Raw genomic sequence first — 14294 nt, forward strand, 5'->3', positions numbered from 1 at the left:
TGATGTGAAGACAAACAGGGAGTCAAATTTGTTCTTCCACATTTTGCTTTGTTGCTCGATGGTGGATTACCTCTTTTTGGATTCAAGATTTAGGATGAGATTTGTGAGGGAAAAAGTTTTTAAAAAAAATAATAATAATAATAATTCAATATCATTTACTTATTTTTTCTTTTTTTTTTTACTGACTCTCTACTATTCAAATTTGCAATCCAAGTTTGTGATTGGTTTTGGTGTGTTCCACTAACAAAGTTCTACTTGCAGCTACAGTTCAAAAAAATAAAAGTTCTACTTGTAGCTTTGGTGATGAAGATCTTGGAGAGGTCACTTTTGTTCTGGCTTTACAAGGCAAAACCCAAAAGTGATTATGGATTTTGCGGATACCAAAGTTGATGAGCACCAAAAATTGATAGGAACGTTCTCATGAAAGATCAAAAAAAAGAAAATTCTCCCACTTTGTATTGTTTTTTTCCCCACCAAAGATCTTCAAGTCCTTTGCATATATAAAGTGTACAAGCTTCCCCTTTTATTGATACGTAATCTATGGTCCTGTTTGGGACTTTTTGGTTTGGAACATTTTTTTTTTTTTTTTTATCTCCCAATATTTGAATGTGACATTTTACATAACGAATGTACTACTACAGTGATATACCTTTTTCAGGCACACGTACTTATGATAATAATACTACAAACTTAGACTTCTGAACTTAGAATTTATTTAAAAAAATGAATCAATGGTTCAAATTTATTTTATTCACAGATTCCACACTTTATCAATTTAATCTCCATCACACACATTCGACATAAATTATAGATTAATAAGGGTGGGTTTATAACATTTTTGTTATGATAATGATAGATACAGCAAAGTAGTGTAAGATAAACATGATACAAAGTCCAACCCTAAACACAATATTATGATAGAGAGAGAGAGAGATACAACAACCTCATATACCAGTTAAACATGATACAACTAGAGCGGTAGAAAGTGATTGAGTTTTAATCCATGTTTTAAAAGCCTTGCCTAACTTATCTATTTTTTTCCCAAGGATCAGAATATAGTTTTATATATAGCCTACTCTTAAAGAATATAGTACTGAGGGCGAATGAACCCGCAATAGGTGATGGAAGAGAGAGAATATAAGTTGTGTTTAAATCATAAATTTAGATAAGGATTTAAAAAGAAAAGAAAATGCGAGAGAAATGGAGAAAAAGTTAGTTTATACTTCAGTCAATCTAATACAATAATGTATGCAATAACAATTGGAACCAGCAACATAATTTTTGGCCCACAAATGAATGTGCATCCCACAAAAAAAAAAAAAAAAAAAAAAATAGAGGAGAGTATTAAGATTGGATAGAAATACAATTAGATCTCCATAAAATCATAGGTCTGATTCAAAGAACCAACAATCCATTGATTAAATATTCTCGTCAAATTCAAACACAAAACATATTACACCCAAATTTTACCTTTCGAATTTTGGTTATCACAAAGAAATAGCACAAATAACAAACTGAACTGGGGAAGAAATAAAGAAAGAAAAAACAGAGTAACAGATTCATTCGATGGATTCAAATCCAAGGTATTGAAAACTTACAGCAAGAAACTAACATAGTAACAATTAATCCTATCATCAGCAGCCTTTGATTTGCTTCGTCTACTTGTTCGTCTTGTCTTCCCTTCTCATCTATCATCAGTTCAGCCATGTCGTTTATATAGCTATTCAAAAAATTCAGTCATTGGAGATCACGCTTGATGGCGAAAGTCACTGCCAATAGAGTCCGAACATGGAATTCCTTGTTAGTGAACAGTAAATGAAATCTGGTGTTTTCAGAGTTCTTAAAGAAATGAGAATTGCTTTGTATGAGAAAAAGCCAAAAATGGTTTTAAACAATTTCATTCAAAGGCAACAAAAAACACAGGATTTTTTAGAAGAAAAAACGAAAACAGAAATATGCTAAAATTTTCTTATCTATGTTTTCTGGAATACAACAGAGAATGCAAAACAAAACTGTTTCCAAAAGGGTTAGCAAAACGACCCTAAGAGTTTCAAACCAAACATAGCATCAAACCCTCAAGAGTTCAGATCTTTTCAGATAAGGTTGATGATGTTCAGACACCAAACATGAATGGCTAGTACCATAACTTGATTTGTGTTGATAAAAACTTAATTTACACATTCCAGCCTAACATGACACAAGAATATTATACTCCCTTAAAGGTGCAAAAAATACTTCTCATTATTATAGATTGAATAAGATAGTCACGGCATAATCAACCCATGAAATTTTTCATTGTTGCTATCTCCAAATGGCACTAACCAAAGTCACATGGCATCCTATCACCAAAACTTAGCACATCACCTGTTGCATACGTGGCTTCCATTATGAATACTCCAATCATAATTATTGCTGTCTGAAGTTTATATTTGAAACATGGCAACATCCAAAATCCGAGATCACTTCTAAGTTCCAAGTTACAATTATAAATGGTTATGGGTTTACCTATGGAGAAGGAAGAATAAATAACTGCTGACTGAATCAAGGGTGACAGAGAACTGTCTCTGCACCCAAAGGTTATTTCTTATATAAACAAACTTGTTCACATACAAATAGTGAAGTATCACGACACACTGAAATGGAAAGGAAGTGGCCTTCTCAAACCCATATCTATCAAGTCAGTGGAAAATCATCAACCACGCTATGGCAGTCCATGACAAATGGCCTCGGACAAAACCTAAGGAATTCTGCTGATTGAAGCTCTCACGGAGCACAGATTCATCCCATGTTTAGCATTTCAAAGTGTGGGTGTATTGCAATCTGCTCTGCCCAGTCACATAAATCTGGTTAAAAATTAAGCTGATAAATAGACTGATAGTTACCATGTTGTCATACTTTGACTACTCCTTCTAGGAAATTAAAACCCTAATGGTGTGTTTGGTTAAGGGATTTGGAAAGGGAAAAAGAAAATGTATGTGAAACTAGGTGAAATGTAGGTATATTTTATTCACATTTCACCTACCTTTTCCCTTTTTCTTTCTAAATCCCTTCCCAAATCTCCCAACCAAATACAGTGTAAGAGCTCAAACCTAACAACAGTGTCATTGATTTATTTTGATTTGTTTATAATTATTTTACTTTTCCCAAGCTGGCCTAAACATTCTTCCCTATCTTAAGAAAGGAAATTATATCCATCCATTTTAGCTCATACATCTCCAAGTCTTTCAACTCATCTGTGAACATTTCCATCATTGCTACGAATATGCAAATTCTAAAATTGCAGCTATAGTTCTTGAACTTTTACAGTAAAAATGTAGAATACCATCCAAGAAAAAGAAAGGAATATTAAAATAAATTAATCAATTCATCTCAAAACCGCAAACCTAACATCTCAAAATTACATGAGTTATTTTTCAGTACTCAACTCTATCAGAAAGAAATCTCACATTCCATCCTCAGCAGTCATTTCTTTTCTCATTCTGCTGGCCTACAATCTTTACAGCCTTCATTGTACTTACAGTTAATCCTCTTCCCTATGAATAGTCAATTTGTCATCATGGAAATGGTCAATCCTCAGCCCCGAATTCACACAATCATGTCCATTTCTGGTTTCAATAACATGAAATTTCCAGGCTTTTTTTTTTTTTTTTTGGGCTTGCTCTAGGACCTTCAAAAAGTATTTCCCTATGTTCTTAGCCCCCACCAGTTTCAATAAATTATATATTGTTAGTGGCAATACATACACAAGACATCTTCAATTTAAAACAATCAAAACAAAGTGATAATGGCTCATTGTGGATCCTTGATGTAATTCTATTTGATGCAAAATTTGCTTGTCTTTACCCCATATACCGTATACAAGTCCTTGTTCACATCATTTATGTATCTGACTAATTAAAATCCCCAAGATGTACCACATAAAGGTAAAGTTGCCCATCTCCTACATCTAATCCCCCCAATTGCTTTCAATTAATTTCTTATCAAACTTTTCAATCTCCGTCTCTTTCAAAATTACAATATCAGGACTATTCCTAACCAAAACCTCCTTAACCACACGCCTTCACTTCTAGACCTAAGACCACTTACATTCCAACTTATTATCTTCATTTAGAAACAACTCTATTCCTCTCCTCTTTCGAGTGACCATCATAATTAACCCAAGAGATTAAGTTTCTCAACTCCCTATTCCTTTTTTTACTACTGCCTTCAACTCTCTTAACTTTCCCCTTCTTGTTTTTGCTATTTAAACATGCATCACTCTTCTAGAAACTTCAGGGGCCTTTTCTCATCTTACTGAGGCATCTTCCAGCTAAACTATCTGCTGCTCTTAAAGGCCTTTATCCTTCATTGTTCTTAAAGGCCTTTATCCTTCATCAGTTGTCTCACTTCTTCTTCATCCTCCAAGTCAATAACATCAAAGTCATCACAGGCACTCAATCTCAAAATCTGACAAGCCATACAATCCCCCAGCTTGTTCTTCCTCCATCAATGGATGCCTCTCCCTTTTTCATTTTTCATTTTTTTTTTAATAATTATCAATAGGTGCTTCTCAATCAAAGTGTCATACCATTTTCCATTAAGCATTCCAGCACTGACAACATTAGAAAGGTAGGTCCATGGTTTTATGTATGTTACATAATGGCCTTTTTGAGTCTACTTGAGTCGATTACAGAAGAAAAAATCACAGGAGTTTTATAAATATTTCACAATTACAGTGAAATTAATGAAGATTGACCCATTGTTTCTTATTTGCACAAAAACATCCTGCCAATTCACAAATTCATGGAAACAGACTTAATAAGTCAATAACATCAAAGTCATCATAGGCACTCAATCTCAAAATCTGACAAGCCATACAATTCCCCAGCTTGTTCTTCCTCCATCAATGGATGCCTCTCCCTTTTTCATTTTTCATTTTTTTTTTAATAATTATCAATAGGTGCTTCTCAATCGAAGTGCCATACCATTTTCCATTAAGCATTCCAGCACTGACAACATGAGAAAGGTAGGTCCTTGGTTTTATGTATGTTACATAATGGGCTTTGAGTCTACTTGAGTCGATTACACCCCTATTTGTTGGAGAAGATAATTCTTATTTGCACAAAAACATCCTGCCGATTCACAAATTCATGGAAAGAGACTTACTCTGGTGTTTGAAAAATGCTTCAAAGGTATCTTTGAAGTAGTAACAATCGTAATGACCATTACTCAATGGCATTGCCGTTACGGTCATTATGACCATTTTGAGGTCTTTTTTGTGCTTTTGCTTAAAGATGCACTTGGTATTTGGATGGGACTTCTTGGAATTTGCATGGCTCTTGAGTCTTGTATGAAGATTGAAGAAGATTTGGAATGCATAACGCTTAAGACTTTTTTTTTTTATTGTTGTTTTCTTTATACTTATTGTGTTGAGATGGCAAAAGTATATATAATGTGTTATATAGATGTACTGATGTAGCCCATAGCACGTATTGTTCATTAACATTATCCAATTATTTGTAATAACATTGTATTGGCAAATATTTGCTCATGTTTACTTTTTTATTATGACCTATATGTTATTGTAGCATCTTTAATTATTCTAAATGGTGAAATTCCTTTAACAGATTAAATCAACCAATAGACTAAATTAACCATTTTCTTTACCCTAAAACTAATAAACATTTCAATATATTTTGAAAAACATATTGTTTGGTCCCAAAATGTTTGCCAGTAACCACTACAAACATCAAAATATGATAAAATATGGTCAAAACATCGATGCATTTTAGGGTGTTTCCTAGTGCTAAAATAAATCCTCAAATTCAAATTCCAATTCACATTACACATTGGTTGATACATCTAACGCCATTACACCACGACCACGTCCATCACATTGGCCAATACCGTGATTTAAAATTGTGGGGAATCAGGTGAAGGTGGACGATGCAAGAACTGTAATTACATTACTTCTCTAACCTTCTGCATCTAGAATGCTGTATTATTGTATATGTGCCTACATAGATTCTTGCATACTTCGTGTTTTAGGGGAAAGTCAAAAATAGCAACAATAGAAAACCTTGAATATATAAACCATACATGCATAAATAAAGATATAATCACAATTCATCATTGTATAACCACATTCACTATGGGCACAACAGTCACAGTAGCATTTTAAGCACATTAATGGAATGACTTGCAACAAATACAAGATGCTGATTTCTGAAAATGATCAATGAGGAGATCTAGACAAAGAAGCAAACCTATCCAACGTATGCTTCAGACAAAAAGCAGTATCATTTCTATGCAGAAGTCCTTGAGTCCAAATTTGACCTCCCTCTGTTTCTCAAAAATTCTGATCTCCCAGGTGACCTCCCACAAGACCTACCCCTACCCTGCATCACTGTTCTTCTAGAAACTTCTGTGGGTTCCGTTTTCCTAGTGTTGTTGGGGTATCTTCTATCAAAACTATTTCCAACAGACGTTTTTAAAGACCTTTTCGCCCTAAATTCTGGATTCCTCCTTGTTGGATCTCTGTTACCTCCAGCATTCACACGGGAAAATTTCTTAATCTCATCTTCATCCTCCTCTTCATCATAGGCATCTTCACTAACATCGTCAATCTCAGAATCCAACAACCCATGTAACTCCCCATCTTGTTCATCTTCTTGGACTTCTCCTTTAGAATCATGGGTTGGCTTTTGTTGTTGAGTACTCCCACCTTGCACACTTTTTGGTTTCTTATCTTCCTTCACTGAGTGCATAAGATGAATATACTTATACCTCATATCCATCAATGTATGATTCTCAATCAACAAGTTCCTTTTATAACCATCCCTCAAAACTACAGTATGCATTCCAATCTTACTCGAACGATAAAATATACCCGGATGATGAAGCAATGCCCTTTTAAACCGTGATCGAAGCCCCAAGTACTCTCCAAGACAAAGTACATTTTCTCTATCAGTCTTCTTCGGAACAAGAAGACAGAGAATCTCGTGAAGCACCCCAACTGCCCACTTATCGGCCTCATCACTCTTGGCCGAAAAAGGTTGCAATGCATTTTCATATGGAGAAATGTAAGGCAACTTTTGCCACTGATCAACCCATTTCTTGAATTTCTTATCAATCTCAAAACCTCTAGAGTATTGCAAAGGGAATGAAATAGGCATACCCTTTTCGTACCCGGTTTTCATTGCCTTCTTCTCCATCACCGAAACCGCCAATTCACTGCTCCAACACACCAATTCCAGTGAGGAATGATTGGAATCACCGGCTCCATTGACCTGAAAATAGTCTGGAAATTCAGGGACTAGGGTTTGAATATAATCTTGGGGCAAACCCAAATCCCATTTCAAAGAATCAATGATGTGTAATGGGATTTTGTTGATTTGAGCTAACATCAACAGCTTCAAAAGCCGATCAGCCAATTCTTGCTTGAAACTGTGGCTCTGGTGAATCAACTGTTCTTCGGAATCCAGGCCGAGGATTTCGGGAGTCAATTTGACATGTGGGCGGATTCCAAGTCCGCCGGGTTGGAATTCTTCGAAGACGGAGGGGTATTTGCGAATGAAATCGATGGGGCGAGTGGGGATTCCGAGGGATTCTCGGTTTTGGGAGATGATGGAGAGTGGGAGGGACTTGGAAGGTTCGGATTTGATGAGGTTCTTCAAGTGAAGCATGGGTCTGAGGTCTTTCTCTCTCTCGACAGCGTGGTCGAGGCCTCTGTCTCCGACCCATTTGATGGCTGCGACGTCGACCAAGGTGCGGTGGTATTCGCGTTGGTGGTGGTGGATACGGCGCCGGAGAGAATGGAGAATTGAATACATGGTGACTTTTGGTGACGTTTCTGTACCTGGGAAGTGGTGGAGTGAAGATGAGGGTTTTAGAAGGGCTTTGCTTTTCTTTCGAAAGTCAGTCTTAACGATAAAGGGACTGTTTTGTTGCTGGGATGATTATAGAGGTCTGTTTGGTAAGGTTTACGTTTTTAGTCTATATTTATAAAATTTTATAAATTAATTTTTATTTATTTTTAGAAAAATATTAATTACAAATATGTTTGGTAATTGAAAAAATATTTAAAAAATATATAAAAAAAAAGTGAAAAATGATATGTGGTGGCAAGTGGCGGCGGAAGACGGTGGATAGTGGGTGGTGGTGACGGGTGGTGGGCGGTGGTGGCAGGTAGGTGGTGGGTGGGTGGATGGGTGGGTAAGGGTGACGGTGACGATGACGGGTGGTGAGTGGTGGTGGTAGGTGGGTGGCGGATGGCGGATGACAGTTGGTGGTGGGTGGTCGTGGGTGAATAGTGGTGGCGGGTAGGTGGCGGGTGGTGATGGTGGGTGGGTGGGTGACGGTGGCTGGTGGTAGCGAGTGGGTGGTGGTGGTGGTGGTGGCAGGTAGGTGGCGGATGGCTGGTGATGGTGGTGGTAGTAGTAGGCGGGTGGGTGACAGTGGCGGGTGGTAGTGAGTAGGTGGTGGTGGGTGACGGGTGGGTGGTTGGTGGTGGTGGCGGGTAGGTGGCAGGTGGCTGGTGGCTAGTGGTGGTGGGTGGTTGGTGGTGATGGATGGTGGATGGTGGTGGCAGGTGGCGGATGGTGGTAGCAGGTGGCTGGTGGATGGTGGTGTCGGGCGGTGGATGGTAGTGACGGGTGATGGGTGGTAGTGGGTGGATGGCAGGTGGGTGGTGGGTGGTGGTGGTAGTGGTGGTGGCGGCGGCGAGGGGTGGGTGGTGGTAGCGAGTGGGTGGTAGGTGGGTGGTGGCCGGTGGTGGCTAGCGGGTGGTGGTGGTAGGTGGGTGGTGAGTGGTGGTGGCGGAAGACGGTAGTGGAAAATGGGTGGCGGGTGGTGGTTAGTGTTGGGTGGTAAAAAAAAAAAAAAACTCAAAACGGAAACACATTTTTTGAGTTTACATCTTTTGGCCAAAATTTATAAACTGAGACCACTGATTTATAAATCAAAAATTTACCAAACAAGTTTTTATTTGAGTTTTTTAAATTTTTGTAAATATAAACAGAAAATTGAAAACGTAAGTGTTACCAAACGACACCAGAGTATTTTGATTTTGGAGTATGTATTATATTATTTGGTACAATTTTTATTTACAGATGGTATTTGGTGTGGATTATTGAGCGGTGAGTATAGTTTATTTTAATTTGAAAATATGTGTCTCATGATTTGGTGTCGCTTCTGAGCTTATAGTTTTTTAGATAAAAATAATTTAAATAAGTTGAGAAAAGTTGATTATTTAAAAATTGAGGAAGGGGTACTTTTGATTTCTACTTTCTGATGCACCAAACAGCCTCATGGTTTATTAGGTAGAAATAACTTAAATAAGCTGAAAAAAAAAATTGATTATTTAAAAACTGGGGCAGAGGTGTTTATAGTTTTTGCTTTCTAATTATCAACTTTTAACTTAAAAAAAACTCTATCAAACAGGGCCAAAGTAACATGTCATTTTAGTAATTTTTTGATTTTTTATAAAAAAATAACAAAAATGATCCGGACCCCCTTTTCCCCCACCCTCACGACCCTCTCTTGGATTGATTGGCCAGATTTATTTATTTATTTATTTATTTTATTTTTTCTCCTCCTCCAATCACTAACCCCCATGTGTGTGTGAGGGGTGGTGGGGGTTGGTGATTGAGGGGGTGCCAGTCACATCTCAAAAAATAATATATAGTGCTCTTTTGGGAAGCTGGTAAAAAGCCAGCTTCCAATTTTTTACCAATTTTGAGTCATATCACATCTCACATAACTTACTCACAAAAAGACAAAATAAGCTAAAAAATCAAAAAGTTAACTTTTTACCAACTTTTCCAAACACCCATTAAAGAGTTAGAAAAGTGATATAATTTATAATGATCTTTTATTTTATTAGCTAAAATAATTAATTCCTAAACGAGACCTGACATTCGCATATGTATTTTAAAGGTGTGTCATGTGCGAGAAATTTTTGTATATAAAAAGATAAATAATATGTGTAGGATCCATTATATTTATATTAGGTGTTTGGAAAATAAATATATTACAATAATTTTAGGGGATTTACGTATAAGTTTTAATATGTGTACGTATTGTCTAATAGATTCTACGAATTAATGACATTTTTTATTAAATATTACTAAAAAATTTCACTAATTATTAATTTTAGCAACTGCGTGAGTGATTTTCCGATCACACTGCCCAACTTAGTAGTCAGTTGGATAGAACTGGCAGAATAGATGACACCAAGCTGACCTGCAACAGAAAGAGAAGATTCCGGTGGTGGTTCGTCCACCTGGGCGCACTCCGACGATCAAGTCAGTATATCTCTCAAAGATAATCAATAGTATTAAACTCACTATTCAGAATATAAATTGCGTACCTTAGACCCATGGGGGTGCCTTTCTTTTATAATTAACTCAATCATTGTCCCACTAGAAGCCTAGCTTCAATGGACTCTTGCTCAGTGCTTATCCTGGACTCTCTAAGAGATAAAGATAAACTCCCTAAGAGCTTTATCCTTATCCATGCTATAGTCCTTCCTTATTCTAGGATTCTTGTCCCTTATCCGCTTATCTCGGATTCCGATATCTTCGGAGATAACCTCGGCTTTGCCGAGATCACCTCGACGTCATGTCCTGGACATGTGGCACCTCGGCTGACACATCGGCGTCACCTTGGCCACGTGTTAGGACTCAGAAAATATATTCCCACAACTGCCCCCTAGGTTCTATTACCTCGGCATTCTGAGGTAATGGAACATATATCGGTACTTCCTGCCAATACATCGGCTTAAGCAGAGCTAATCACTATTTGGCCGACATGTCTTCTCAAATATCAAGAATTCTAAGAACTTCTTCACGCGTATGAGCTGTCATGCATCACAATTCAACCGTTTCAGCTACGTGTCCTTCTCTTGCTAGTTCGTATCTGTGACGCGCCTGTAGGCCGTCTCATTCTCACATGCGCCGTCTGACACATACATTCTTCTAGGCATATTAATGACTCATTTGCCGTCGTTTCCATGTTTTAACAATAATCATTTCGCCCTCTTCCATTTTTTTTACTTTTCCTATCGTTTCTGAAGTTTTCTCTCTCCCTAGCTTTCTTCCTTAGACCCGCCATTGCTCAAGCTCTCTCAGCTCTGTAACTTTGCTTCATTTACCACCTCCGGCGTGATTTTCACCGGTCTTCCGTCTTTGCAACCGTCGTCTGACTTCGACAAATTTCATTCCGGCTTTCCTCTTTCTGTAAGCCACTGTTTCTCCTGGTTCTTATTTCTTGTTGCTTTTCAAGAAATTCTGCTTCATTATTAGCTGCCATTGTTGTTTTACTCAAACATTTGGTTTATGAATCATGCATCTAAATGTGTTTATTTCACGATTTTGCCTTTGCTCATGTCTTGAAAGCACACACTGCTCACAATTTTTCTGCAATTTTGCAACTGTTCTTGACCTTGTACCCTTTCACACACTCTGTCACAGTGTTCTTAGTAGTTCACCCTTGTTCTTGATTCTGAAACACGTTCTTGTTTTCTGTTTTCTGTGTCTTTTCCAGATTCTCATCTTTAATCCTTGCGTTCATAGATCTAGGTTTGGGATTTGCTTGTAGAACTCTCGATTTTTTAGGAAAACCGAAACTATTCCCACACATCTTGTGTATCTTCCAGCTTTAGCCGAGGTCCATAGAAAACCCTTTAGAGACACCCCTTTTAAAATCCAACCTTTTTAGTTTAAGACGATATCATGAGTATGTGGAAACATAGAGTAGACACCCCATCAAAATTGGAATACTTTAATCGAGAATTTTTCATCCCCGCCGACGTCCATCTGAGGTTTGCTGGGGATGATGACTCCATTATGCCCGATGTAAACCTCATGCCTTTCCCAGTAGTAGCGTTTATTGAGTGTGGACTTAGATTTCCACTTGACCCTTTCTTCCGTGAAATCCTTCATTTTTATAGGTTGAACCCAATGCAACTTGCTAGCAATTCTTACCGAATTATTAATGGTACCATAGCCTTAGCCAAATAGGAGAATGCTAGGATCACTCTTGCCGACTTCCAGTTCTGTTATACTATGAAATCAGAAAAGGCCATATCTATTACCTCAAGCCGAGGTCTACGGAATACAAAATTGTTGCCGACCTTCCGGACTCCAACAAGGGAGCGGAGGATGATTACTTCATCGTTTCAGGTAATTGGGAGTTTCAGCCAAACGATGACCTTCATCTTTATCCCCTAAGTCGAACAGTTTTTGGGAAAGGAGCTAGTAAGGGCCACGCTTCACAAGTTTCCTTGCTTTCTTGCATAAAGTTTTCAACATTCTTGCTCTAATGTCTATTTTTTTTTTCTTTTTTGCAGTTCTTCCTCCGCCACCAAAGGGCTTTCGTCAGTCTTTCTTCCCCAGCAAAGACTTGAAAAAATTACTGAATTTGCCGGTTCACAAGCGAAAGGCCCCTCTGCTTCTTAACTTCATTCCCATGTATAAGTCGGCTCTTCCCGACGTTCCAAAGAAGAAGAAGAAGAAAAGCCTTTCTCCACCTTCCGCCACAACTCCAGAAGTCGTGCCCACATCTCGGACAGACCAAGGATCAACCTCTGATCCCGCTGAGCAGCCGTCAACCTCAGCTCCATACCTGATCTCGATATCCCAATGTCAACGCCGGCGACGAACCACTTTTCCTGCTGAGATGGGCCGTCAAAGAGCTGTTGCAAAAGATCTTCTGGCCAGCATCCCGTCAACTGTTGATGCTCAGCCAACGCAAACCCAGCCTCTACCAAAACAAAAAAGAATAAAAAAGGCTCAACCAAAGGCAAAGGTGACTCAGGTCGACACTGAGGACCCCTTGCCGATTTCCAAATTGCATGAGAGCGACAAGTCCCAATCCGCTGCTGGGAAGAGGCGTTCTGAGGCCCAGCCATCCGAATCCCCAAAATCAAAGAAGCCAAGGTCATCTTCTGCAACTACCTCGGAGTCCAAAAAACATGATGCCCTCTGGGCCCCCAAAATTACTTTGGAAGATAAGCCAGTTATGGCTAATGATAGTGCTGATGATATCAACGTCGGCGTAGCCCTCAGTACCGCTCTACTCCTCGCTGACGACCTTGATCGAAACGCCGAGTTGAGCGAGTATGAGAATTACGCTTTGATGCTTCAACGCTCCGTTCAAGTAAGTGTCTTTATCCTGCAACTTTTTCTTTCTTTCTGTTCATTCCATACTTGTAATTTTTTCTAATAACTTCTGTTCTGTTTATTTTCAGGCCATCCAGCACGCCCATCCTTTCTCAGTTCAATCTTTTGAGAATCGGGAGAGACTGGCCGAAATGAAGAGGGAGGTCTTCAGTCTTCAAAAGGCCGACAAATGTTTGCAGTCAAAAATGAAAAGTTGGAAGACCAGGCCGAGGCTGCCATTAAAGCCCAAAATGATGCCGAAGAAAAGGCAGAGTCTGTCGAGGCCATCAAGAAGGTTCTTGAGGCCCAGAAGAGAGAGGCTGAAGACAAGATGGCCGAGGCCCAAAGGGAGCTTCAAGACGCCCTGGCCACCAAAGAGGCCGAGGTTAAGGCTGCCAACGAAAAGGCTACAATGAAAGGGTGGTCGATGTCACGGTGGACTATGAAAAGCAAATGAAGTAGGCATGCAACAAGGGTTTCACCCTTGGTTGGATGTCTCTTCTAAAAAAGCTTGATGTCCCCGAGGACTCGCCTCTCAGGAATGCCGATGCCATTCCTCTTCCATTCCTTCCAACTCCAAGCCAATCCGCCCCTCAGGAATGACGATGCCATTCCTCTTCCATTCCCTCCAACTCCAAGCCAATCCGCCGACGACGACTCTAAGTCCAAGGAGGAGGAGGTTTTGGTAAGGAAGTCCAAAGACGTTGCTGGGGCCAAGTCTCCTCCTCAAAATGAGCAAGTCCTGGACTTGACTCAAGATGAGGAGCACGAGGAAGTTGCCAAGGATGCTGCTCCAGAGAAGGCGTCATTGGACATGCCCCCTGCCGATAAGAGCCTAGATGAAACCCTTCAAGAAATTGATGCTGAACTTGCAGCTGAGAAGGTTACCGAGATGTCTTATCAGCAGTCATTCGAGGTCCAAACCCAGCCTGCTGCTGAAGACTCTTAATTTTGATGTTATTTTCTTCCATCTTTTGTACTTTTGCTTTTCTTCTTTTCGGAACAATTGTAAGCTTTTGGATGTGTCTTTTTTTAATATTAATACAACTTTCCTTCTCTGAATGCTTGTATCTTTGTCTTTTCTTTACTGCTTTTGCATGATTCTATACTTAGAATATTTTTCGTATCTTTAATATGTACTTCAATCTTTGTGTA

The 14294-nt window shown here is 38.9% G+C and overlaps 1 protein-coding gene across 2 annotated transcripts; it reads right to left on the reverse strand.

Annotated features, from left to right (window-relative positions):
* Nucleotides 1-1391: 1391 nt before the first annotated feature.
* LOC114281423 (Ubiquitin carboxyl-terminal hydrolase family protein) lies at nucleotides 1392-7935 on the reverse strand. Of its 2 annotated transcripts, XR_014333040.1 has the most exons (3): nucleotides 6246-7929; nucleotides 2365-2820; nucleotides 1392-1769 (listed from the first exon to the last, which is right to left on the reverse strand). XR_014333040.1 is itself a non-coding variant. In XM_028223867.2 (2 exons), the coding sequence occupies exon 1, from the start codon at nucleotides 7809-7811 to the stop codon at nucleotides 6285-6287; it is 1527 nt and encodes a 508-aa protein (XP_028079668.2). In that variant the 5' UTR covers nucleotides 7812-7935; the 3' UTR covers nucleotides 1392-1769; nucleotides 6246-6284. The 2 variants fall into 2 exon arrangements, 1 of the variants encoding a protein (XP_028079668.2); XM_028223867.2 differs by lacking the exon at nucleotides 2365-2820 and having other exon boundaries at nucleotides 6246-7935.
* Between the last annotated feature and the right edge of the window lie 6359 nt (nucleotides 7936-14294).

The sequence above is a fragment of the Camellia sinensis genome, chromosome 6 (genome assembly GCF_055761805.1).
Source record: "Camellia sinensis isolate YWXY chromosome 6, ASM5576180v1, whole genome shotgun sequence".
NCBI classification, from domain to species: domain Eukaryota; kingdom Viridiplantae; phylum Streptophyta; class Magnoliopsida; order Ericales; family Theaceae; genus Camellia; species Camellia sinensis.